Source organism: Aythya ferina (genome assembly GCF_964211825.1).
Source record: "Aythya ferina genome assembly, chromosome: 15".
NCBI classification, from domain to species: domain Eukaryota; kingdom Metazoa; phylum Chordata; class Aves; order Anseriformes; family Anatidae; genus Aythya; species Aythya ferina.
Window position 1 is genome coordinate 1911232 of NC_140314.1, and position 27413 is coordinate 1938644.

Below are 27413 nucleotides of genomic sequence, written 5' to 3' on the forward strand. Positions count from 1 at the left end.
ACCAGCTCTGTTTCAAAGGGAAGTTCATTTCACTTGGTGCTGGGAACCTTAATCCCTGTTTGCTATGCATCTTGAGAGCCTCAAATGGAAAATATTAGCAAGAGCATAATATTACTTAAGTTGATCCAAAATTCCCTTAAAGTGTTTTTTCAGCTAAAAATAACTTCATCAACAAAATAGACACTTTTGTGAAAATTTTCCTTTTGTAGAAACCTCGGCGTTTTCGTCTGTGCTTTTCCCTTGCTGATGTTTGCTTTGTCTCTTCATTGAAAATGCAAACAATTCCGAGACGAGTATCAACAAAAACAAGTATTTCTGCAGGGCTGTTTCATCTTTGAAATATCTCAATAGGCTGCTAGAAATGGTATTTTTGATCTGACCTCGCAAAGTGATCGTGGCAAAAAATCTGAAGCTGCTGGGCAGGAAACCACCGCAGCAGTCGAGATTCCCGTCCAAGAGAAGCAGCACCGAGCCCCTGGAGACTGGGAAGAGACCCAACCAGAGGGTCCCCAGGTCTCCAGCAGAAGACAGCAAGGTGCTGAGAGCACCAGCTCTTCACGGTGCCCTGATATCAAAAAAACACCCTATTTAATGGCCTCAGAAAACGTGTTTGGACATCCAGGATAGGAACGATCACGCTGAACACAAAGCCCAGGAGCTTTCAGCTCCCTTGGCGAAACCCAAAGCTTACCGTGGGGGTGCCCTGCCCTCGAATGGGTTTGTTGCCATCAGGGACAGGATCTCCTCTTCCTGGGCCAGCAGCTTCCCAGCCAGGTGGATGATCCATTCATTCTGCTCGTAGGTCTTGGGGAAAAAGAAAGAAATACCAATGTTAGACACTGCCCTGCAGCACAGTCACCATTGCAGATGTCTGCACGGTCTCTGGGGAGAGACTACAGCTGATGCGATGGCCAACAATCAATGTCCTGGTGTTGCAGGAACAGATCTTGTGGGATCCAACAACTCTAGGTCTAGAGCAAGACCTGCGGTGTCACCAGGAGCCTGGTGTGGCACGCCAGCATCCCAGGGCAGCCCGGAGAGCTCCTGAGTTCACCCCATCTGGAAATCATTCCCAAGGGAATGGATGCAGCTGAGGGCGTTCCAGGAACACAGATTTAATGAGTTTCTCATTAGCTGAGCTGCGATGGCTTCTCACACCCTGCTGGGCTGCCCCAAGAGCAATGCAGGGCCCACCACCGCAGGCATCCCTGAAGCCTGGCCAGCGGCCGCAGCGCACCTGATGGCCAAAACTGCACATTTGGAAGTGAGAATCCACCCATCCTATGCTGCTTTCCCTGCTGTGCTAGCAGAAAGAAAGCAGAAGAAGGTGAAATCTCTATTCCTGGATTCCTTTCTCTTGCATCCTCTTTATTTCCTCTCTTCTAGTCTGTCCTCTTTACATGCAATGTCTAGGCCAAACCCTTTATCGTGCTACCTCTGAAACCAAATTAATCAGCTCTAGGACACTGCAGTCAGCAATTTTGGCTCTGTATTTACCCCCCTCCAGGAATGAATGCATCTCACAACTTGCAGAGATTCTTGGTGAGGCTCCATAAAAACCATTTCCCTTTCTGGTGACTTTCAGTGCCTTACATTTTTTTTCCCTGTTTTTTAACGTGCACCTAAATGGATTTTTTAATGCAAGCAGTAGGGGACACTGTGGGAAAGCTAAACCCGGCATTTGTACCTGCAAGACTGTGACTAATGCAGAACATCAATGCAAAGTTACTCTGCAAATCTTTTCTAATGGCAAAGTTTGTTATTTCCGTTGCCACGGGAAACAGAGGAGAGAAAAGAGATGGAAAACACCAAATTCTGGTGGAGAGGCCCATCAAGCAGCAGCCCTGCCTCGGAGGGCTTCTGACCCATGCTCATCACAATTTAGAGGAAAACCACAGTTATTTCAGCCAAAACTTTTTAAAAAAGGTTCCTCTCCCCATCTGCCTGCTTCTGTCCTGCCTCACGGCGCTTCCCCTTGGGTCTGTCCCGGCTGTGCCACCGCCCCGTGCCACCTCCAGGTGCTCTCCTTCCTCCTCCACACCTCTCAGAACCCCATCTCCCATTTCTCCTTCTCCTCCTGGCTCCCTGCCTGGTGCAGAGGTGCTGGGGGCTCTCATGGAGGGGCAGAAGCCGGCCGTGTCCCTGCCTGCAGTCCTGGCATGTTGAGGAACCCCCAGTGACTCCAGCTGAGGCTTCCAGCTGAGCCGTGCGGCTCCGCGACACCTGAAGTGTGAGGGGTCCTGTGCATGAGGTGGGGGAAGTGGGAGAAAAACAGCAACAGGAGCCCCCAGCCTCCCGGAGCTGGAACTTTGCAGAGAACCCCAAATCCTGAAAGCCTGATGCAAAACCAAGAGGCTCAGTGATGGTGGAATCGGCTCCCTGGCTCGCCCGGTCTCCAAACTGTTAATTAGCGGCTCCATGCGCACGAGAGTTGGACTTCTGGTTTGTAAAGTGTTTTTCTTGTAAAATTTACAGCATGTCTGGCCCCAGCAAAGTCTGCGGTGAGAAATTTCCACCCGGCGCAGCTCCCCCAGGCTCCCCCCAACACAAAGGCTTGGATATCGCACGCCGCCGATGCTGGGAGCACGCGGGAGCAGAGCCGCGCTCACGCCTGCGCTGGTTAACTCGTTAGGCTGTAAAGCGATACGGTGGCAAAGGGGAAAAAAAAAAAGAGCCCAGGTGATTTGGGCTCCGTCCAGGGAAGCATCAAGGCGCAGGGCAGGAAGGTGACAGTTCCTCTCTGCGGATCTGGTGGGACCAGACCCCGACACCGTCTGCAGAGCTGCAATATATATTTATGATATTTAGAATGGGAGAGACTCATCTGGCGTTGAGCTTGACTTTTGCTAGCTGTGAGCATGCAAAACAGAGGAGTCAGAGCCTGAAGCACCCTGTGCATCAAATAAAACAGGAGAGATGCACGTGTCACAGGCGCCTGAGCAGGGCAGGCTGCGAGCGGGCTGCTTGGCCTCCCTGCAGCTCCATGGGCAGGGAGCGAGGCCCCATCTGGCTCCTGTCCTCCACGTCCAACGCTGGGGCTCAGCTCCCCTCATGCTCCCAGGCAGCCCCTGCAGCCCCTGGGCAATGCAGCACTCGCAGCTCTGCAGGGACCAAGACCACCTCCAGCTCCTCTTCCAGTTGGCACCACCACGGGACCTCCCCAAATTGGGTGTTGGGCATAACGTGGTGGACTGACCAAGACAGGTTAAGGCGCCCTGAGCTTTTATTTCCCAACTGGCTTCAGCCTCATGCAAAGCTCACTAATCAGCTCCTCCCGGTGTCCCTGCCCTCCTCACTGCTTGGGGACGGGGCTTTCTTTGCTCCTTCTCCCTGTCTTTGCGTGTCCAGCGCAAGGAGCCTCGCCTCGCCGCAGCCCCAGGCTGCCACCACCACCTTTCTGTGCAAAGAGACTTTTCTGCAGCTGTTTATATTCTCCGACTTCTCCGTTTTTACACTTTGCCGGTGTATAAACACGGCATTCTCACCTTGAATACAGTCACTTGCAGGCAGCCGAATTTAATACCTTTTACAGAATTTTAAGCCAAATCTCCACTAAGTCAGGCAACAGCAAGGAGCTGGGGGTAAGGCAGCTGCAGTAGCAACGGAACTCTGCAGAGATAAAGTAGGAGAGAATATAATCATCGCAAAAATATATATATAAAAACCACACGGCTCTACAGGGAACATGTTCCCAACTGAAATAATAATAATAAGAACCCTTTTCCTCCAGCTTTAATTGGTCATTTAATGAAAAAGGACTGCGGATTAGTGTGGCATTTTATTGAATCTCAGTCCTGGCACAGGCGCACGGGAGGAGGTAACTATGAGATGCACATGTGGAAACAGCTGGAAACTTGGCACGGGAGCCCGGCATTATTATTTCACATGGTTGGGAGCCCTGCACGTTTTCACATCGGGCTCGGTGTGCAACTGCAGATGACCGGGGGAGGGTTTGCATTGCAGCCCTGTGTCGTAAGGGGCTTTTTTTTTGCGTCACAGCCTACCCGCTTTGGGGATGTAAAGCAGTAACTCCACCATCCGGGATGTTTTCACCCAATATTCACATTTCTGCTTACACTGACGTTTACCCTTCTGCAGCTGAGTGGCTTCAACTGTTGCTGTTTGGAGAACTTGAGCTATCAGCTGGAGAAATGAACCACGTCGTGCAGAAAGGAGAGCATAACTAATGCGATGCTTTGCTTTCCTGCAATGCTCCATCTCAGCAAAGTTCACTACCGTCCCGCTACCCGAGTGACTTCACCAGGGAAGGCTGAAGGCTACTTCAGCGTGTAGCACTCCTCATCATCTCCAGTGACCTCATTCCCCTCTTCCTAGGAGTTTCTTAGAGAGGCAAAGCTTTTTACAGCAGGTCTGGCTCGCTGTTTGTTAATTCTGTGGGGGCAGTTCCTCAAGGCACACTCAGTCGCCCCCTTAGCCTGCTCTACCACAAGGTGCTCATGAAAGCAGCGTGTCCCCGGAGGAATTGTGCACAGCTGGGAGGGCAGCAGTCCTAGGGGGGACTAAAGGCTGTGAGAGAGCCGAGCAGGACAGGGAAACCGCTCCTCAGACCTTGCCCACACAGGAAAGGTGCAGCTGGCACGGCTCCCGTACCACCTCTGCGCTGGGAAAGAAAAGTCGCTTTGTTCCAGGACAAAATGCAGACAGGGACCCACAGCAGCCCCCGTGGGCAACACTCACTCCCTGTAGAGCCCAGGTCTTGCTCGGTGTTCGTACAGCCCGTGGCTGTACGTGGCAGGCCGTCGGCCTTACCTGTGCTCCTGGGCACTGCAGCGCTGCACGACCCGGCCTGCAGCTGGCACTAATGCCCCTCAGGGGGGTTGAAATTTCTCATTCTGATCGCAGTTAAAAGGAGAAAATATAATTCCTACATTCTGCACGTGGACCAAAACGTATGCATGCGGCAATGGAAAATGGAAGTGAATTGAGGCCTGTATTTTTGGAAGGGGAAAGAAAGGAAATGTAAAAGGCCCTGCTTAGTACGTTGGTCACGAGGTTTAGGTTTTACTACGTTACACACACCTCCTCCTCTGCTCTGCTGCCATGCAGCTTTTTCCTGTAAGTACCTCCTGGCTGGACAAGCCAGGTAAGAGAGGTTTGAATAAAATATTTTATAGAAGTTTCATCTGCCTTCCCTACATATAGGATTTCTTTTTCTCAGCTCTTCCAGCAAAAGGTCCTCGAACACCCATCCTGCTGCTCATGTTTCTGTCTTCTTTTATGGAGTCAGCTGAGTTTTTTCTATAAACTTACACATCGCACCTGGAAAACACAAGGTTCTTCTGGGTGCACCACAGCTTCTGTTATTTGGAAGGTTTGGTGCCAGTTTTCAGAGCTTTTAGGATACAGCCGCAGTCAGAGCAGCTTCTGTGCCGGTGTCTGGTGGCACCGTGGTGCTGCCGGTCCCCTGCTGGAGTTAAAACATCCCAAACACAACGTGCAGCCTCAGAACGGTCATCTGAGACAGACAGACAGATGCCAGGGAAGGGAGATGCTTGGAGGGGGAACAGCCCCTGATATTAGCATTGATGTTGCCTGTGGTTCTGCCATGCTATCGAGTATGATGCTCCTTAAGTCTTAAACATCCCAGGTGTGTCACTGTGCAGCACACCGGGATCCCACCGCTCTCACCTCATTAACGTGGAGCAACACAACTCCTGCACAGCAAAAGTGGTCTGAATTTTAGATGTGTCCCCTGGGCTACAGGCCATCCTGACACTCTGATACTCTTGGAGTTGCTTCAAGGTATAATGCAGGAAAACACTCAGCTTTACAAAACAATCTCAAGAGGACAGTGGGATTGTTATTTTTTTTTTGACTAGTTATTATGTGGTAAGCACCAAGAGCATGGCCAAACACAGACCCCAACATGGAGAGCTTACACGACCTAAACAGAATAAATAACCTTCATGCCACAGCAAGGAGGAAAAAGCCTTTCCTTTGATTATTCTTTATTAAGAGCAGTGAAGGCTTTCTACTACTGCCCAATGGTGAAGAACAAATGTCTTTTACTACAAACAACCGGCTTTTGCAAAGTCCAAGACATCCCACTACCAGGAAAACTGACCAACTCAAAGCCCCAAAACTATGAGCACTATTTTGTTTTCTGGTTGTTATTTCTTAACAACACTGAATCCACCTGCAGCCTGCCAAAAATCTGCCCAAAACACTTTTCATACCAGTGGCACCACACAGCTCATTTCTAGGATACGATGGTGGGGCACCTAAAAACAATAAACATATAAGTCAAATAATTACAGGAGCATTGTCATCAGCTGGAGGAGAGAAAAAAGCTTTAACAAATTTGTCTCCAGCTTCTGTACAAACAGGACGTCTTTGCATTGGAACGACACCTCTGGGAGCGGATTCTGCCATCACACTATCTTCTTGTTGGAAAGTTTTTCCTAACGCTTAACCTGAATTTTCTTGAGATTAAATCATATTCTGCCATTTGGTCCATTATTTCCTCCCTTCTCCACAGGGACGCAGAAAACAGATTGTTACTTTCCACTTTGCGGTAGGTTTCCACATATTCCAAACCTGTTTTGATGGCCAGCCTTCCCTCCTGCTCTCACCCCATGCAGATCTGTTCAGGCAGTCGCTGTGAGACGAGGTTTCTGCAGGTCCCTCTGCTGCAGCCTTGCCAGTTGTCTGTGTCTTTCCTGAATTAGGATGCTTGGCTTAGTGGGAGGGTGACACCGTGCACGTCAAATGCCTGCTCACCTCCTTTGTATGGTGTTTTTCTTTTTATAATGCTGAAACATCACTGCAGGTCCTCTTCTGGTGCTGCACACTTGGCCCAAGAGGCTGCCTTGGAGAACGGCTCTCTGATCCGACCCATCCAGGGCAGGTGACAGCTCCTGCCTGCTAGCATCACCTTGCACTACTCTCTTGTTTGCTTGGACCAAAACCAGCAGGATGGCTGTGCTTTCAGATCTCCTCCTCTGTTGTACTCACACAGCTTGGTGGCACCTGCAAATGTACTGAGCACATCGCGCTGCTCTTTCCAGGTCGTTGGAGCTCCTCTTAAAAATGTGCATTGCATTGAGCTGGGTGAAACCTGGGTTTAAATTGCTCTGATGGAGGTAGGGGATGCGGAGTCAGTAACAGGCACCTGACCACCAGCTCCTCACCAAGGGACGGGCCATTTTTGTCAAAAATGTCCTAGCTCACTTTGCACTTGAGTGATGGTGTTATCAGCTGGGCGATGGACCAAAGGCAGTCCGGTCCGAGGCAGCTGCTGAGAAGCCACTGAAAAAGGTCGCAGAGATTTCCGCACGCTGTTGCTGCTGGCTATCTGTGGGAGATTTTCCCCTTCTGCAGACAGGAAGAAGCCACGCAGACATGGTTCTGGACGGGTTACGTCCCTGCCAGAGCTAAATGAAGGACTTTAATTCAGAGCTAGAGCACCCACAGGATGGCGAGACGTATGAAACAAAGAGGGGATTTAGAAAACAAATGAAAAGGCATATTATATTTAGATAATAAAATTAACATCATGAAAATTGTTTCCTGGAAAAATAATGCCATGTTACATTGCATACAATCAAGGCACTACTGGAAACAGTAATTAAGAGGCAGCCAACTGCTAATTGCACTTCAGAGGTGGGGCAGCGCCGTGGCTCCTCCTGTTTCGGAGCTGGGGCCATGCCGGCGGCTCCTCACAGAGCTGACCCGTGCCAGCCTGGCCAAGGGCCTGGCTCTCCCAATTTTGGGCTCTTCAAAGCAAATCCTGCAGCTACAGCCAAGGTGGAAAGCTTCGCAGGAAGCCCGCAGCGAAGGAAGGCGTCGTATGTCAAGCGGTGATGAGGTGCAAAGAGGAACCTGTCACGAGCAGCACAAAGGGATGGTAAATATCTTCCCCCAAACTCCCCGGGCTTTTCTGCAGGCTGTCAGAGCTGGATACGTCAGGTCCTTAACTGACCGCCTCCAGCAAACTGCAAAACCAACCCTGCGGCCGGCTGCTTGGAAGCGATCGCGCAGGCTGTGAACAGCGGTGTTAAAAATCCAGAACTTTTAAAAAACAAATTAAACATAATCCGGAGGCTGAAGTAACTTGGTTTTATGGACTCCATAAACTACTGTATGGGGTTTGCAAAACTTGCCTGACTCCACAAACTTCTTCTGGGGTTTCGGCTGCTGGTTCCTCGTCTTTTCCGCGGCTCTGCGGGACTCAAAGCCAAGCAGCGAACATCCTTCTGCAGGCTCCGGCAGCTCCGAGCAGGACGGCCAGCTTTCCCAAGGATGACAGCTGACACTAAGTACACAGCTCACAGTTTTCAAACAAACCTTCAGCCACTCCGGAGGAGATTTACTTCCACGCTTACGCATGTATTTGCATGCCTAAACCTAAACAGCCATGCTTGAAAATGTTTGCTGCTGTGCATGTTACTTGCGTTCCTGCTGTTTTCAACATGCGTCATCCCCAGATCTCTGAGGGTTTTTCTTCTCCTTTCTGCTCTTTTTCTTAATTCCACTCTTAAGCAGGATCTGGGACTGCTTCCCAAAGAGCGGTTTGCACTGGGAGGCTGTGTGAACGCCCTGTTCTTGCTCAGGAAAGGATTTGTGGTCCCAGCCCTGAGCATCCCACTCAGGCTCATGGCAAGGAGGGGACGAGCACCTCCACTGCCCGGCGCAAGAGACCCACGGAGCTAATTACTGCTAATCAGCTGCTGCGGACAGATGCCTCTGCACGCACGCACTCCACCAGCCCCCCGCTCACAGGAGCGCTTTGGGGAACCCTTCAGCGAAATTAAAAAAAAAGAAAACAGATGCGAAGGAGCCTGTGTTACTTCCTCTTCCTCCTCCTCCCCAGGCTGCTCCCATACATCACCGTCACTCAGCACGCGGCCGGTGTCCGCTGACAGACGGCGCTGGCGTGTGACGGGGTCTCTCAGCACCAGCACGGCCAGCACTTGCCCACGATGCATGAGCGTTTCTGCCCTTCCCCTGTTTGTTTTTAAACCCGAGAACACTTTGTATTGTAAGGCCTTGGGGGTATTCCTGCCCAGGAAACAAGCGGCCTTTCTCTCATCTCAGAAATGCTTCTCTCCGCAGGCACAGCCTTCTGCTGGGTGACCTGGACTTCTCTGCAGCTGGAGCCCTCCCGAAATGCGGTAAGGTTTACACCAGCAGCTCCCCTTCAAACGTCTGCACCCTCATTGAATGCTGTGCACCGCTGCTGGCTGAAGTTTTAACCTTTGCTATCGTCTTGCTGAGGGATAAGCATACCTAATGCAGATTAAATGAAATTCCAGCGCACAAAAACTAGCGGGGTAAATATAAAACCATAGCCAAAGAGTGATGGTTATGTCATCACTGAGGAATCTAAAAGGCGCCTAAATGAAAATACCACAAAGAAAGAAAACAGAGAAGTTTGGGGCAGGGGGGAGAGGAGAGAGGGAAGAGCATCAGGAGAGGACATGAGAACAAAGAGAAAAGCCTGCCACAGCCTGAGATGGAGCTGCCTCACACCCCTGCTGTAAGCCCCAGATTTGTAAAATCCCACCTAAGTTCTGCTGGTCACACGGCTGCGATTTCGCAGAAAAGGCTACAAGACATTAAAGAGTAACATTTACAAGTTCTCCCCCTATTCCTTCTTAATGTATAGCTGCCACCTGCCTGCTGATACCACGTGAGGATGCTACATCTGCAGGCAGGCAGGCAAGCAGCAAAAGCATCTGCCGGGTCCCCAGGGGTGTCCCCAGGGGGCTGAGGGTCCCAGCGGCTGACAGAGTGACCCTGCAGGACACGGGCACACTGTGGGGCAGATTCTGCCCCGTACAGAGCAGTGAACCCCCACCGTGCCACCACGCCTGGGGACAGGTGCAGTCCATGCGCCTTCTCAATGCCTTCAGCTCCGTTATTGCTGAGAAACAATTAAAAAGCCTCACATAAAATTTCCAAGAGTTTCATTACACTAGCAGCAGACATCCTTTAGGAATACATTTTTTTTTTTTTTTTAAAAACATAATTAACTTAGCCGAGGCTTCAAATATCCATCCCCCCCCACCCCAAGCACATTGTAAATTCACGTAAATTGTTTTTCCTGGTTCAGGGGACACACACGTCTCAGGACACACAAAGGCACGAACCTGGAAGGCAGCGAACCACATCAGCCAGTCCAGGCGGTAGTGGTAGGGGCTTATGAAGCACGGGCGCCTCTTCAAGTCCCCGGGCTTGCACTTGAAGTCGTACTCCTCCCAGACAGCGGTGGGGTCGTTGGGGTCTGTGCTGGACGTACCCTGAAGGATGACTTCTGTTCTCTCCTTGGTAATGCTGTGGGACACATCAGACTGTTAGTTGTCTCAAGTCATGTAAAATGCTGGTTCACAAGAGTCAGCACAGCCACTGTCTGGCAGCCTTTTATCTTTCCAGCAGCAAATTACATGGAAATGTCCATCTTTCACATTTTTCCCTTATTTCCCTCTCTCACTCTGCACTTGTGCTAGGCCAAGGACGAACTGCGGCCCAGAAGGATGATTCCTACTGAAATTGATCGCTCTGTCCTTCTTGATCTTGTCTTTCTCAAGAAAGAGAGAGAATACAACAAGCATTTCCCACGTCCCAGACAAGCATCTTCACCCTGGGCCAATCTGTCTCTTTGTACCAGGTTTGTGAAGAAAATCTTTCTCTTGTTACTCTGACAAATGAGCTCTCTGACTACAAACTCCTCATCATATAGGAAAGTGGAGATGAAGGATGGTCACATCCCCATCTTCTCCATCCTGGCTGTAAGGGAGGTCTCACGATTACTCAGCTAGAGCAGGAGGTACTGCGTGAGCCACTGCAAATCAAGCCAAGAAAAGTAGAAAATGAAAACAAAACAAGCTCCCCGTACCTGGTAGATGTTTAGAAACTGGGTTAAAAAGCACCCCAGCCTTACAGCAGGTCATGCATATTCCCTTTGCTGCTTGGTTGACTTTCTCTGCACAGCCAGGTGGCAGAGCAGCAGGGATGGCAAACTCCAGGCCATGGACAACCCACGTGAAACCACAGCTTCCAGGTTTTCAGTGCCTGTCAGGGATGCTCAGGCCACTCTGCCTATCTACCCTGTCCCGCTCCCAACACCCTTTTAATTTTTTACTGCTTTGGTCCTTCCTCCCTCAGCCCAAGAAACTGAAAGTTGGGACACACTCGGGCTCCACCTTCTCCCCAGTACCTTCCAGTGACAGATGCTTACAAGCAAGGAATGCTGTACATCCCAGCTTATAATTGTTACCTACATTTAATAGATTTCTGGATTCTCCAGCCAAGCTCCATATTATATGCTGGGCTGAGTTATGAGCCGTGGCCAGCTGCCCAATGGTTAGAAACACACTGTAAATCAGGGACACCAAATTACTAATAAAAGTATGTTCCTACTGTGTGATTCAAAATATGTCAAGTTTCACATAATCGTATATTCATTATAAGCTGCAATCCTCTTTTTATTGGTTTACATAGGCTGGAATTACAAACATATTACAGCAGCATTTCATCACATGCTCTTTAGGTTCTGGTAACTGTTGAAACAGAAACCATGGACTGAAGAAGAAAAAGAACAACAACCCAAAGAAAACAATCTCCTGTAGCTTCACCACTCCAGCCTTCGAAGAGGTTCAGGGGTTATTACTTCTTCTCTCAGAAAAGAAGAAACTTCAGTTTTTCTCACAACTTTTTTAGTGTTGATATTTTTTATCATTTTTTTCATTTTTTTTTTCTATAGAAATGCCTGCTGTTTGAAAAATTGGGGAAAACCTCATGTTAACTTGATGTGCTGCAGGTGTGCTCTGTACCTCCCGTGCCTACAGCGAGACCCTCCTGCCCCAGCAGCCAACCTGCAGCAAAAGCCCCAGCTGCTGCTGATCCTCCTGTGGGGCCTTGTCCTGAGCCCACTAACCCCAGGGGAGCCCTCAGGGTCCTCTTGGGGACCACCCCTTGGTCCTACGTGGCATTTCCTGAGCTGCTGGCAGCAGCCAGACCGCTGTTGGGCCTGTCCTCTCCATCTGTCTTGTTCTTTTTGTGAGTCCATTTATACTTTAGTCTCCACAGCTTCCTGTAGCGATGAATTCCCCAAGTCACTTGTTGGAAAAAGCACTTCCTTTTGTTGGCCTTAAATCTGCTACCCAATAGCTTATGTGAATATTTACATGAGGGAGAGCAAATGTGTGCACGGGAAGAGAAGTGCACCATAAATAAAGTGGGCTGGTGATGGTGAAGACTATCCACTGGATGAACTCTCTTACGGATATTTTCATCCTGCTATTACATTTGCTCCATCAATATAATGAGCTCACCGAAAGGAGCTCAAAGAAAACAAATTGTCATTTAATGGGAAAGAAACCTGCTCCTTTTTCTCCTTCTCCCTCATAAACAGATATTCCAAGTCTACCGGCTACTGGAAAGGTTTCTGTTTAGCTTTAAGGCTATCAGACCATCCCACACACTGCTGACAGCAGGAGTACAACGTGCCGTTAAAATGCGAGTACCTTCCAAAAGCTCCGTAGGTGTTTACTATCCTGAGAGGGTTGAAGGAGGTGTTCATGACTTGTCTGGAGCTGAGCAGGTTCAGGACAACAGGGACGCTGAGGTAAGCGATCAGGAGCCCGAAGGAGATGTTCACCACTTGGCGGATGCAGCGGCCTGTTCGGGACACGAAAGCAGAGCAGAGGAATGTGATTTTGCTGCCAGCAGCCAGCTCTGCTCCTGCGCCCCTGGGGGCATAGCAGGACCCCCCCGGGCCGGCCGGGACCCCGCTGGGTGCTTGCAGCTGCTCGGCTCCGCGCCTGGGGCTGGCGAACGCCCCCCGTAATCGAGCAGAGCTTGCCGAGGGCCATGCGCTATCGCTGGAGAGATCTGCCTTTCTCTAAATAGTCTGAGAAAGGGCTAAAAGGAAAAATGTCTAAAATGCAAGATTAATCATCGCTTCGGCGCGGGGGAAAAAACCCAGCTGGCACTCGCACCTTGCTCAGAGTCGCCCTCCTGGTCCCCAGCGTGCGTGGGCTGCCTCCGGCTCGCCCCGGCTTCGCTCCCGCACGTGGCCGCCCCGGGCTCCTGCCACCCAGCCTCGTTTCCTGCATTTTCCTCCCTGTCACTCAGTGGCTCCGTTCAAACCTCCCTGCTTCCTCTGCAAATCTCTGTGACTTATCGTTTCTGTGTGAGATGTGTTACTTCAGCAGCGCTCTGGTATTCGGCTTGCAGGAACAGCGCTGGATTCACGTGGCATTTCGGTCTGGAGAGAAACCCAGCGCAATCAGACAAATAAGCACAAGTGACCTCTGAAGGGCTCCCATGCTTATGGCCGTTTTTAATTTGTTTAACATTAACAGCCAAAGGATCAGATTCAAAGCAATAGCATGTAGCTTTCCCCTTATCTCTGCAGGAGAGGGATGTTTATTTGAACCCCTCTCAGAAGCTATTAATAATTGTTTAGTCTGAGAACATTTCTGGAGAACCAGAAATTTGTTTGGTTTGAAAAAGGACCAGAAAAGAACCAGAAAAAAGTTTGGTTTGGAAAGGAGCTCGCTGAGATACCTCCCCTCGCCCCCTGCGCTGCTGCAGGGCTGCTGCAAGAGCAGGACGAGGCGGCCGGGCAGCGATTTGTCTTCGAGATGAGCCCTTCAGCCTGGCCAGATCCTTATAAAATCAGTTCACGAGCAGGGCATGACTGGGTACCCTCCTGTCTTCTGCTCTTGTGACCCAGGGGTGAGTGCTCCTCTAAGCCTCTTGCCACACAGAGCATCAGTGCCAGCTCAACAGCCTCTGCTTTGCTAGCAGAAAAAATATGCAGAAATCCAAATTCACCCAGAATATTACAGATACCCTACCCTTTACTTACAGATTCCCCCTTTTTTTTTTTTTAAATCCCAGGACAGGGACACATTTACACTCCAGAGCAGTGGCAGCTATGGATGACTCTCCTTGCTTGGGGCAGCGCTGGCTCAGCATGGTTTTCTGGAGAACATCACAGAAAAGGAGCAAGTTCCTCAAAAAAAAGGTCTATCCCCCCCTCACAGTGACTCACGGAGTGACATAGCAGAGAAGCACCCTTTGGCTTCTCCTCCAAGAAGCACGGTGCAACTTGAGTGTTGTTTGGAACTAGATGTAAAAATACAGTTGGTAGGAAAGCTGTTGGCTCCCACAGCAAAGCTACCAGAATGGAAAAAGTGTTTAAGATTTCTAGCAAAATACATAGGATAGGACACACAGAAAGCTTAATGAAATTGCATTAGCCTTGCTGGAAGTAACCCCTCCGGTTAATGAGCTGTGTTTCTTGGTAGATGAGAAAGGACTAGAGACAGATGCTCTATCTTGCTGACATTTTTCACTCTTCTGACAGATGTTTAGTGTATTTAAAAATGAGCATCTGCAATTGTTGTTGATATTACAGGCAATTTGTTGCTTATATGCGGTTTATAAAAATACTACAAATACAACTCTACATCTGTTACACAGCCCCATGAAAAATATCCCAGTGTTGCTTGTGCAGGCAATCTTCTGGAAGCAGGCTGTTTGAAAACTCTCTTCCGAGCGGAGCATCAGCCACATTAATCCCCTTTGTGAAGTTACAAACCCCCTTGTGTTTGCTTCCCTGTGTTCGTGGTATGAACAGGAGTTCACCTCCACCCTGTTTTTGGGAACTCTCCCCCCTGTGGCAGTGCCCACGCAGCCGCTCCTCTCGACTCCTCCAAGCGGGATGCTGAGTGGGGACAGCCACCTCCCCAGCTGCCAGCTCGCTTTTCCCCTTGGAGCAAGAGTTATTGGCTCCACAACAGATCAATAACCAATTTTGCTCTTTCTGGAAGTCTGGCTTCATGTGGAGTTACTTAAGCAGAGCCCTAATGCCCGTGGGCTCTAGGGGCAGGAGGGCAAATTGGCCAGAGGGTCACCGTGCCGCGGGGGGAGAGGAGTGCTGAGAGTGAGCAAGCACGAGACCTGCTTCTGCATCCAACTTCTGACATGAAACCCTTGTCCCAAACCACTCTGCGTGTTTCATCCTCGACTTTAAATAGTCAAAATAAAAATAAGAAAAAAAAAATACCCGCAAGCTAAATTGTGCAATTCTACATTGCTTAGTTAGGGCTGGAGTTTGATGCTCGCTGGGGCGAGGGCAAGGAACCCTGATTGCTGTGAGCAGAGAAGTCAGGATTTCTGCTGCACGTCCCCCAAAGGCACCGTACCTGCACTGAGGACGTGCCCTCTAGTGGCAATGTCACAGCAGACCTTTATAAACCAGCTCCTGGTTTTGCACTCATTTGTCGTCAGCTCAAGAATCAGCCACCCTTCAAACCACAGAGGAGACCACGCAGGGGGAAAATTATCTCCCTCCTCATCCATGTTTTCTCCAGAAGGAGAAGATGAAAGCTTTTGAGATAAACACACCAAATACACCTTTCTGTAGCTTTTTCTCCCTCCAGAAACAACTCACCGTATCCCAGGGGAGGCTTCTCGCCGGCTGCCTGCCTGGCCTGCATCTGCACCACCCGGTCTTTCACCCCTCCTCGCCTGGAGCTGAAGAGGAATCCCAGGCTGAGGTCATCAAAGCAAGCGATGCTGGGCACGATGGTCAGCCAGTTGAGGAAGCTCAGGTTTCCGCTGATTATCAGAAGCACCTACACAGGGAAGAACGAAGCAGAGGGTGTTGAAGTTGCCAGCTGCCCGAGGCTGGGAGGAGACCCCACAGCTCCCATCTCTGTGGGCTTTGCTGAATGAAACCCGCTTAAAAACAGCTTAGGAAAAACTTGGGCAGTCCCTGGCCCTGCACACATATTTGAGCTGCCCTGGACGATGTGTTGCCCAGCAGGCCCCCAAAATCCGAAGCTGCACACGTGAGCTCTGCCCTGGTCCACAGGCCGCAGCCTGCTCCCCATCCTGGCCCTGCTGGTGTTTCTCTGCCAGGGAAACCCAAACGCTGCTGTCCTGTAAGTGAATGGAACAGGAACAAAATGTAAGGTGTCCCTTGGCAGTTGGTTTCAGGACATGGGGATCCAGAGGGGTCTCATGATGCAACGCCCTGGCCGAGCTCCCTCCTCCTGCCTCAAACCTGCCCACGCGACAGCAAGGGCTCAGGGCTGTGACGAAGGAAATGCTGATGGTGTTTTAAACCGGAGCACACCGTCAGCTGATTTTCCATGACTGTAACACTGACGGCAAACCCTGTCCCTCCCTGCCCAGGCTACGGGCCCAAAAACACTCCCCAGGGGACAAGACGAGCCCAAGCGCGGTGTGACCGCATCTCCGCAGTGCTCCCAGGGGCATCGCCCCCCTCCTGATGATGCCCATTTATCTACAGAATCAATGCTTCTGAAACCCTTCAGCAGGAAATATTGGAACTTCTAATTGAAGACCAGCTTTAAATATGAAGAATGCTATTTTTTTTTTTAAGAGGCATTTTTTATTTTAACTTTTATTGCCCATTTATGAGAATGTTCTGCATGCGCAAGGCAGAAAAAGTGGAAAAATCTGCGAGACTTTGGAAGAGCCTCCATAAATATTTGTACATAGCAGGAAGGGCTTTTTGTAGACACACAGTATTTTTTTTCTTACTATCACAATGACTGGAAAAACAGAAGGAACCTTCTGGCACCCCAGTTCTCCGGCGAGTCCTAATGAGCACCACGCGGTCATGTTTGGGCACAGCCCGTTTAGCCTCGGCCATGAATCACATCTTCGCAGCATATGGCTTTGTTTTGCAGCTCTCCCCACGGTTCCATGATGTAACTTCCTTGCCATTTCCATACATCAGCCACGGCGAAGGTGCAGCCGCACCTCTGCTCGAGGTACACCCCGACCCCCTGCCAGAGCCTTCCACTACGCCTCCACATAAAACCCAACGCCCAGAACAATTTCTGCTACTTGTAAGCATTGTTTTCAATTTCTGCCCCCACTGCAGGCTCCTTGCCAGCCCTGAAGAAGCACAGCAGGGCAAAGGAAGGAGGACAGAAGGGCTGGGAACCGTGAGACCTCCTGCATCACAGCCCTTCCCTGCACTCACTGATGACAACCGACGTCTCGGGAGCCGCAAGCAGGCATGCTCAGCCACGCTCCTGCACGCCGAGCCACAAAAGAGCCACAAACGCCTCTCGGTCAAACCCTACTCCTTGTCTGCATCTGTATGGATTCAAGAAATCGGTGCAAAACCTTGCATGGATGCCTCTGCTGCTGCACAAGCATGCAATGAAGAAAATCCACTACAGGAGCCAGTGCGGCACGGAGCAGGCAGAGGGCACCTGCACCTCTGTCACCACTCCCACAGCCCTGCTGGCGACAGCGATATTCCCGTGGGAAGCTTCCCCACCAGTGTGAGCGAGTGGAGCAGGGTTTGTATCACACATTATTTGGCTTTTGACCACGTGTGAACGAGGGATGTGGCGCTGGTGGGACCCCCCAACACCCATCTCCTCTCACAGCGTTTTCGGGTGCTGCCCCTACCGCCGGGGGCTTGGCTCCCATCCTGGGCAGCTCTGCCAAAGCCTCATTCTCCAGAGGGCTGTGAACATTTTTCTGTTTGTTCTAGCCTAAATTTATTCAAGCCCAGCCTATAGCTGTTTTTTTTTTTTAAGTTGTTTTTTGCAGTTCATCGATGCCCCCGTTTAATCTCTGCAGCTACATCCCTTCTCCGCCCTCACGCTTTCAAGCCAGCCGGCCAGCTCCTGCCTCCGCTCACAGAGGACTTCATTGTCTGCTTATCCCAGCAACCATGCCCTGAACCTGAACAAGGTCCAATCAATCTTTCTGGGTGCTGACAAGAACTGCACAGAGGACATCAGATGAATCTCACCAGGAACTCCTACGGCGGTGCTAACATTCCCTTTCCCAACCAGAACTACTCCTCCCACTGCGTGCTAACCCCGTGTTTATCTGCTCCACCGGGGTGTCACGTTGGTAGTTGCCAGCACCCTGCAAGCAGCCTGTGTGCACAATTTCCCCCTACACACACACAATTTCCCCAAACTGAGACGAAATGCAGCATTTTCTGCTCCCAAGCCGGGAGCATTGCCCCGCATGCTGCACAGCCCCGTCCCATCCCACCTGCCCCGCTGACCTTTGAGGCCAGCCCGGACTGAGGATGCTGAGAACTGACTGACCCAAAAACTCACTGCTTTGCTGGTGAACACAAACCATATGGTTTTTAACCTAGGGCAGCCACGGCTTCAACTGTTCCACAGTTTTGCACGATGAGGGACCGCTGCCAGCTCAGCCCTGCGGACACCACGACTCGCACCAGATGCGGAACGGACACCACGAGCTCGCTTCAACGCCAGCACCACAGCACCAAGCCCACCCCAGGAGGTCACCACGAAGCCACATCTGGCGTGCCCTGGGGCTGCCTGCCTCGAGCCACCGCGGTGCTCAGAAAGGGGCGTCCTGTGAGCGATTCATCACGCTGGCATCAGTCACTATATGGGAATCCGCGCACACAAAGACAAAACAAGGAAAGAAAAGCAGCTGATGCCTGCTCAGGACTATTTTAGTTTTGAGACTGATTTGGATTCTTGTCCCATTAGTCACATTACTTAGGATTTAGCCCTGGGTCTGCTAATTAACTAGCTGTTCCTCAGACATATTAAAACAAAAAGGAAGAAAATAGGAAAGAAAAGAAAGTGGTCTCACCATCTTATCCATAAAAAATGAAGATATAAGGCTGACTTAATGTATTACTCGTTGAAAAATAATGCTCTGATGTAATAGTCAGTTACTTTTCAGACTTCAGACCAACAAATGAGAACTTCCCCCACCTTCCATCTGGATTGAAAGCTGTAACCTTGGTTGGTACTACTTTTACTCTATTTAAAGAACACTTCTCCATACACGCAGCTGAACTTTATCCTCCTGCGTACAGGCTTGAGTCTGCCTTCTCTAACACAGCCCCCCTCCATGAACACCGAAAAGCTACATCCCAGCATAGAGAAAACCCCACCAAACCTTGCAGGTACTCCTCTGGTTAAGGCAGTGAAAGCTCAGACAGCTCTGGCAGATGAACCCCAATGTACCGGGGCTTGTGGAGAGCAAGGGCTCCATGCAGGAGACCTCCACCTCACCTCGTAAGCAGGACAATTTAGCTGTCAAGGGCTCTGGGGCATTACCCAGAGTTAGTAGGATTTTGCTATACTCACATAGACGAGGAGGCTCTATTGCAATACGGACTGGTGTAGCCTGGACTTGCTAAATCGAGTGGTAAGAGACAGTTCTTGTTCTGAAGAAACTTAAATCTAAACATGCAAGACAAAGTTAGATCAAAATTAGGATTTAATACAGCTGTGTTACAGGCGGAGAATGGAAGAATTTTGGCACCTAGTTCTTATTTCGACAACGCTCTCTGGGGACATCGCCTTAAGGAAACTTACCCAAGATCACCTAAGGGCTCTTGCAGCAGGGCCTGAAATAGGACCCAAATCTCCCAATTACAAATCCAGTTTCCTAATTACAAGTCCCCCCGAAATACCTGCATGCCCAAAGGCCAATCCCCAGAGTTTCCCCATGGTTTATCCCGGTGTGCACTCAGCCAGCGTGCACTTTTTTTCCTTCAAAAAGGCTCATTTTTGTGTGCTTGATGTCCCGCTGGGGCCCTACACATGAAAATAAAAGACGGTCTCCCAGAATACTATTCCACAACCCAAATATCAATAACATGCACAGTTTTGGTCTGAGACAGTGTACTATTAAAAAGATGCACATTTTCTTGTTAAAAATGACAACAAATAAATGTTAAAAACATGTCATTTACCTCCGTCAGAGATTGGCTTTTTTTTTTTTTTTTTTTTTTAAATACAGTTATTTTAAGTTATAATTTTCAAAAACCCTGGTAGGACTCTCTGGTAGCAGATTCACATAATCCTAAAAAAAATTAGAGATCGGACCAATTGAAGTTAAGTAACAAAAGTCCTGCTATTATTTAGTAAAAACAAAACTAAACTAACTTATTTACCCTGAGTTGGATAATTATCCAGAATGACGAGGGGGACGAAAGTATTTAAATCTGAATTACATACACATGTTAGGTCCTCGAACATAACATGTTGTACTCAAAGGAGTAAATACGCTTTGCGTTCCCCCTTTGACCCGTCTGTGGTTTAGCTTTCAGTTCAATGCATGTTAATCAGCCTGTATTCATTAACACACTTCTCACTTAGCCACTTTGTTAGGAAACCCTGATGCTTTTCTGATTTGATTTGCCTTGCACAATTGCAGTAATATTAAGAAAATAGTTCTCCACTTTGCCACTTCTGCGGAGGATCGTTTTACAGCTTTGTAAGGAGCGACTGGGTGGTCCATTAGAGGCTTTTTTTCGGTAGTGATTCACCTCTCTTTATTGCTTGGAAGTCAGAAGCAAGATATCTTATTTCCACCAGCCCTTAAAATCAGGGGATTCAAAAATAATACAAATTTGGCGTTTTCTGGTCTGTGGGTGGAATCACGAACCTGACACATTTTTAACTTCAGTTATTCCAGCCGAGGCTCGATGCTCGCGCTGGCCACTGCGGCTGCTGAGCAGGCACCAGCCCGAGAACTGACACACGGGTTAACATCGTCCCCTGCCCGAGGGGGGATGAACGCCGCGAATCCCCGAGCTTTGCAAAAATAAACCTCAAAGGAACTCCCGCTTCAAAGTCAATTAACAGGAAAACGGACAGTTCTGCAAGGATGCTGACGGCTGCCTGTCCCAGCAGATGGTTTTGCAGCCACTTCTGCAAGAGGCAGGCGATATTTGGTGTTTATCCGGCGGTGAGACCAAAGCTTTGTCAGCTGAGTGACTGGGGCTGGTGGATCCTCTGTGATTCAAGCTCGTATTGAATGCGCTCAGCTCCTGCCCTGGTATATGAAGAGCATTCACGCCTAGCAGCAGCGAGTGCTGATCTGGAGTTCATCCCCAAAATCCCCAAATTCTTACTTCTCTCATGTGCAGGGCGGGTGTGTGGGTGCTGGACCTCCTCCACACCCACCTCTGGGGACAAGGACACCGCAGACCTCCAGGAGCTGGGGCATGGGGAGCATCTGCTCCTTCCCCATCACCCACACACAATCAGGAGGTTGTTGCACGCATCTCCCACCAATTTCAGCCCTTGCAACGTGCAAAGTGCCCCGATCACAACCCAGCAGGGCCATCCCCACCTCTCCGTGGCTGCTGGGCTGCGCCCTGCCTAGCTCAGCCCTCATTTCTGTTTCCTAAGTGTCCTTTTCTTGCCGGACGATGTTTAAATGCGCAATTATAACAAACAGATGGTATCAACCCCTGTGGTGATTTTTAAAAAATTTTTTATTAAAGCACAGTATTAATCATGGTAATTGGGTAGGAACTTTAAGGTTATAAAACTACAGCATGTCTAATGAGCGAGCTCCTTATAGGAGGAACTGAGGTTTTTAATCTAATAATGTCAGTTTTATGGATTATGACTGGAGTTTTATGAAGTGTGATATGAAATACTGTGGATTCATGGCTCTCACTGGATTAATTTGGAAAAGTAGTTTTCCTGGTTCTAGGCCCAAAAACAATTATTCCTTACATTTCTGTCCCCTGCACTGTTACCAAACCCCTCTGTCAGAAAATGGGCACCTACACCCATAACTTTTTTACAGGTTGGACTTCTTTGTTTGGCTGGTTTTTATTTTTGAAATCACAGATTGTTACAAACATACAGTAGGTACGTGAAGCTCATATTCTCTGTAGCAGACTGTATATTTGTCCAGAAGGAACAACAACAACGGGCTGTAAACTGTTCAGGTCGGGGCTGGAGCTCGCAGGCTTCATCAGAGCGCTGGGACACGGCCACCACGTGGCACTGGAGCGCTCTGATGCTAAGCAATTGGCAAAGAAGAGCAAAAACAGGAGTGCCCAGAAGAAGTATAATATCTTTAGAAGGAAAACACAGAATCATAGGGCTGGAAGAGACTTCAGGAAGTTTTTTCTGCTGTCCCAGGACAGGGGTGAGTCTGCCCAGGCTGTGATAGGGTTGACCAACCTCTTCCTCAAAGCCCTGCTGAGCTGGGTCCACATCCTTCCCCAGGCTACCTGCTCCAGTGCTTCCCCATCTTTACCATTTGCAAGTTATTCCTGATATCTAGGCTGACTTCCTTGACAATATGTAATCCCATGACTCATCCTCTACTCACTCTGTTCTCATCTATCTGCAATAGCCTTCACTTATGTGAAAAGTAGCCTCTTGTCCACCGCCTCTTTCTCCTTCCTGTAATGTTCTCTTTTGGATGGAATGATCTCAGCTGGTCCAGCCTTGCCCTGTGAACCCACCCTCCGGATCCCTGGTTATTCTCATTGTTCTCTGGATCTTCTCCAGCTGGGACATGTCCCTCCAAAGAATTTATATAGTCCAGTAGGATCACCCTTTATACAGTGGTTCAGCCCTGCCAACTCAATCACATTGCCATTCACAGGATTTGTGGATTTGGCACCTAGATATTGCTGCCCAACCCCACTACCCGGGGAAAAAAATAATATCGCCAGTGCTTTGCACTCGTATCTTCTGCTTTGTGTTCAGTCTTCTCCTTCTGCATCTCCAGTTTGTCAAGATCACTCTGAATTCTAACCATGTGCTCCAACACACCACCAGTTCCCTCCATCTGAGTGTGTCCTGATTAAATATTAGACATCATTAATGAAGCCCTAAATACCACCAGAGAGATCCCCAAGGAGGTCCCCTTGATAAATCCCTCCCACTGTCAGTGAGCCATTGGTAGCTGCTGAATAGAGTTTCCACCCAGTTTTATCCACTGGGCAGTATTTCCTATGTCTCCCAGACACTGTTTTCTTGGGTTGTTTATGAGACTTTATGTGAAACAGTTTCAAAAGCCTCAGTAAAAGCATATATTGTTTATCCTCTATTCTTGTGCCCTGTTTTGTCAGTGAAGGGAAGAAGACTGCTTTTACACAGCCTGCTCTTGGCAAAACCACGATGGCTGCAGCTATCCCTTTGTTTTTTGGAGGTATTTACAAATGGCCTGTTTCATCATTTTCTTCCAGCACTGGCTCTGTAATCTCCTGGCTCTTCTTTTTTCTCTCTTTAGAGGACAGGTACTGTATTAGCCCTTCTCCATCCTTTCATTACCTCACCTATGTTCTACTAATTCTCAGAGATAATCACTAATGCTGACAAGATTTCAACGGCTAGCTCTTTAACAGCCCTAGGATGGATTTCCTTAGGCTCAGATGATTTGAAAAGATCCAACTTTGCTAAGTACTCTCTAGCTCTCCCCTGGTTGTGGCTGAGGTCATCCTGCTTTGTTACTGGTCTTAATTATACCAACAGCCTCCTGAGAGGTGACTTTTTAGTGCTGACTGTTATAAAAAAGGCACTAATCATTTCAAGATAAAACACAGAACCTATTTATCAACTCCGAAAAAAAAAAAAGGGATGCAGAAGAAAGTAAACCTCCTTCGTTGCACACAGAATAAACAAGCACTTACTCACTCTGTGCTGGTGAAAAGCAGGAGACCAAAGAGAGCAGCTCACCTCGGTGCTGTCAGTACTGCAGTACCCGTGTGCCTTCTCAGTGCAGGTCCCCAGAGGCACACGTGGGGACCAGCTCAGCTGATGAGGAAAACGAAGACCCCTCCTCTTGCTGGACCTCCAAAACTCAAGAATGCTGCTCAATGGGCTTTGCACGTCACCGAAGAAAGAGGAAATTAGTCTTTACAGCTGGATTTTGTGGCTTTATGAAGGCGCCGATGAGAGGAGGTGACATGCCACCACCGAGAAGGGACGAGGGAGCTGCTGCATTCAGCAGGACCACCTGGTCCCCATCCCCTTCACCCTGCATGCATCCTGCACACCCAGCAGCTACAGGGGGCTTCCTGCAAGGTCCCCAGCTGCGAGAAGTGCCTGCACTGGGTATCCTTCCCATGGCCGAGCAAAGGTACTTTGAGCTGCTCAGCTCCCTGGGGGAACTAGAGAAATTAGGAGCTTGGAAATGACCCGGCGAGGCCACAGCTCTGAGAAGAGAGGGACAAAGTGTTGGTGCAGGAGAAGGGAAGAGAAAGGGAGATTTGCCATCACCCACCTACGTGCATTTGCCCAGTCCCTCGGCATCACTCCTCACTTCTCCGACAGCTTGCTCTCCTGCTGGTTTCACTGGGGGCAGACAGCAGCTGGGCTCAGTGAACGGCAGAGGGTGGCATGGGAGTGCCACTGGAATTGATAGCACAAGTGCCTTGGGAACACTTCATCGCCCACAGCCTCTGTGCCATCTGTGCCTGGGACGGATCTTTGAAAAGAAAACGCCAGCTTCCCCTTAATGGGGGTAGGTTGCTTTGGGTTTGGTTAAACAGTTAACTCTGCTCTTCTGAGACCTGCAGCCCCACCGCCAGAGAATCTCCTGCTCACACGGCAAGCTGAAATTCACAACATCAAAAGCTGGTCCTTCCTGTAAGAGATAGGAAGGACAAGCCTCAAAAGCCAAATTTGATTCTAATGTGCCTCCAGTTACTTGCGTACCATGAAAACACAGCCTCCCACAAAGAAAAACAGGCTATCATTCCCCCATCTGGTTTCAGTTTGAAAAATACTTATATATGTAGTTTTTCCCAAAAGTTATTGTAGGCACGGGCAAAAAATTCCCATTAAATGACAACAGCGAGAACATTTAATTTTCCCCCATTATTAATTTAATCTCTTGTTAACTTCTTGACTCAGTATTTGCATGAGGATTTAATCTCTGCTTTGCAGAGCTATTTGGTGAGAAAAAATATATAGGAAAATAATTACCCCGTCCACTTGCTCTGTTTTATACAGCAGATAAAACAGCTTTGTGAATCCCACAGAAATTCAGAAAGCTATTGGAAGTACCAGGAGAAAAAGGAGCAAAGCGAGTCGTGCCAGCCAGACCAGAAAGAGGAACAAGGCTCGACTTCAGTTTACTTTTGGACGGGCGGTGAATTAGGTGATCTCAGCCTAATCCACATTACGAAACACAGCCCACGTGCATTTCTGTTTGTTCTTTAAACACAACCTGCTTCTGCTTTCCCAGCAGAGAGAAGCCAAGGAGGAAATGGGAGCGCGAGCGAGGGCAGGCTGAGCGCGGGCCCCTCTCCGGCTCGTGGCTCCGCGGCGGGCACGCTGCGCCCTCGCGGCACGCAGCACACGTGTCTCGTTTCTCTGCCTAGAAATCCTGACAGCCAAGACATAACATGAGTCAATGTTTTGGTTGATTTTTTTTTTTTCTTCCCTCCCCCAAGCACAGGGCTCAAATGGCCTCGGAGCACTTCCTAGGCTTCACGCGGAGCTGTCTCCCTTTCTCCATCCCGTACCTGTTACGGGCACACCTGATATCTCAGGACACCCGGGCACTCCTCGGAGAGCTCGGCCATAAATTGTGTCAGCTCTGGCTTTCCAAACTCACCCAGCTCGCTGGGAATATTGTGGAGTCAGGAAATATCCCAAATGTGGTATCCAAAACATGACTTCATAGGCACAGGCTGAGTATTTCCTTCCCACAAGATGATAGGAGAGAACCCACATATTATTACCACATTTAATACAGAAATAAGAAAATAATAAACCCCGCGATGTGCCTCGCACAGCTATGTACACACACCGAGCACCTCCGGTTAGTGAGTGGTCACTGCCATAACTGAAGCTATGCAAATGATTCATTTAGAGCCAGAGGAATTAGCTAGAATTCAAAATGTTTTATAACTCACATGCTACATATGGATTTTTATTTTTCTAAGTAGCTATGACTGGGGACTTGAACAACGAAATTAAAAAAGACCAACATTTATCCCTAAAAAACAGAGGTCAGTACTTATATTTCTAAATATTTAACAGCTAGAGATTCTGCTGAAATGTTTCATGGAAATATCGAGGAATAAATTAAGTACGGATGCACAAATGCAATCAGGCAGCAATCCCACCTAAAACTGGTCTATGAATTGAGTCAGATTTTGACACGTTACAAATTGCACTGTAAGGGTTTTGCAGTCCCACTCTGTAAGTGCCTGGTATAAAGTTACAAATGGAATTGTGCTACAGCAATGGGGACCCCAACCCTTTCCGTTCCTGCTCTATACGCCACATTTGTTCTTGATCTAAATGTGAAGCAATATGAACGTTTCAATCCATGTTCACTCTTAATTTGTAGCCACACGAACCACCTACCATCGTTCCCACGGATTATGGGATTTGACCGCGGGGCATTTCCATGGAGAAGCACAACTTCCCAATGTTCAATTAAAGATATTGCAAAGAGAGGGGAGAGAGTGCGAGAGGATTGACCGTGTTCACGCACACCCCTGTGCCTTCCAGCAGCCTCACACCCAGCACAACGCTGCGATGGGAGAGAAACCCGGAGCCGAAGGGGTTAAACCGAGTTTCTTTCATTTATCATGTAGCACAAGAACTCGTAGCAAGTATTTCTGATCTAGGAAATCTTATACATTTAACTCAATTACCAAAGAATTGTGTGTGAATTTAGGTTTCAATCAGTTGCTTGCTTTGGGTCTGAAACACAACCTGACTCCCGTCCAGCCCCCTCGGAGCTGAGATGTCTCCGAATTACTGACTTTGACACATTTACTCTGCTCCGCAGCTTTGTTATGTAAAGTACCTCTTGGTGTTGCTTGATCCGATGACGCTTTTGCTAGAGGCTACAGTGTTCCCCATTAATATATTACAGGCTAAATAACTGCCGAAGGAGTGTTTATGTAGAGTGTTGGAACAATATAAAATGAAAGAATAATTTTACAGAAGGAAGGAATTTTGCTACTCTGCTCTGAATTATCAACATCTTTCCATCCCTGACGGTAAAGTTACTTCCTAAAGGGAGAAGCTGTCACAAAGATATCTAATGGCAAAAACCTTTCAAGACCCCATTTTACTAAAGGCCAAAGAGCATTTCCATGGAGCAGCAAATCTCGGCGAGCTTTTCAGCAGCATCCTACAGGCAGAGGACTGATTTCAGCTAATTTCTTCCTGATTTTTCTCTAATTTGCTCCAGAAAGCTGACTTGAGTGGCAGGACTCCTCCATTAGGATGCTGTTATCAGCAGGTTAAGACTGAGTCCTTTAGGTCTGGGACGGAGAGCTCCTCCATGGAGAACATTTCCATGAAAAGAAGGCAAATGGATGGGTGAGACCCTCAGAGCTGGAGCTCTGCAGGAACCCAGGAACAGCTCGAGCTGCAACCAAACCCGGCCCTGCAGGCAGGTTATGCCCACGAGGCACCGGTCCAAAGCTCTAAGTGCTAGCAGAAGGCTTGGCACCACCAGAACGACCGTCCTGGGCAGGAGGAGGAGGAGAAGCAGGAAGGGGCAGAGCTACCGGAGCGACCGACCCCGTTGGTTTGTCCCAGCATGAGGTCAGAACCTGGCCCTGCTTCAGCCCCGAGAAAACCGTATTAGCATGTAATTATGGGGCCTTGTGTGGACTTTGAAACAGGATGTAAAACCGAGTTCCTGATTACTCA

The 27413-nt window shown here is 49.0% G+C and overlaps 1 protein-coding gene across 5 annotated transcripts in view; it reads right to left on the reverse strand.

Annotated features, from left to right (window-relative positions):
• The window catches only part of LMF1 (lipase maturation factor 1), a 190680-nt gene that overhangs the window by 10326 nt on the left and 152941 nt on the right, over positions 1-27413 (reverse strand). For all 5 annotated transcript variants that reach the window (XM_084536873.1, XM_084536871.1, XM_084536872.1 and 2 more), the window contains 4 exons: positions 15428-15611; positions 12489-12642; positions 10113-10296; positions 692-804 (listed from right to left, as the gene is read on the reverse strand). In XM_084536873.1, the coding sequence (XP_084392999.1) occupies positions 692-804; positions 10113-10296; positions 12489-12642; positions 15428-15611 (635 nt within the window). The remainder of the gene's footprint in view (positions 1-691; positions 805-10112; positions 10297-12488; positions 12643-15427; positions 15612-27413) is intronic.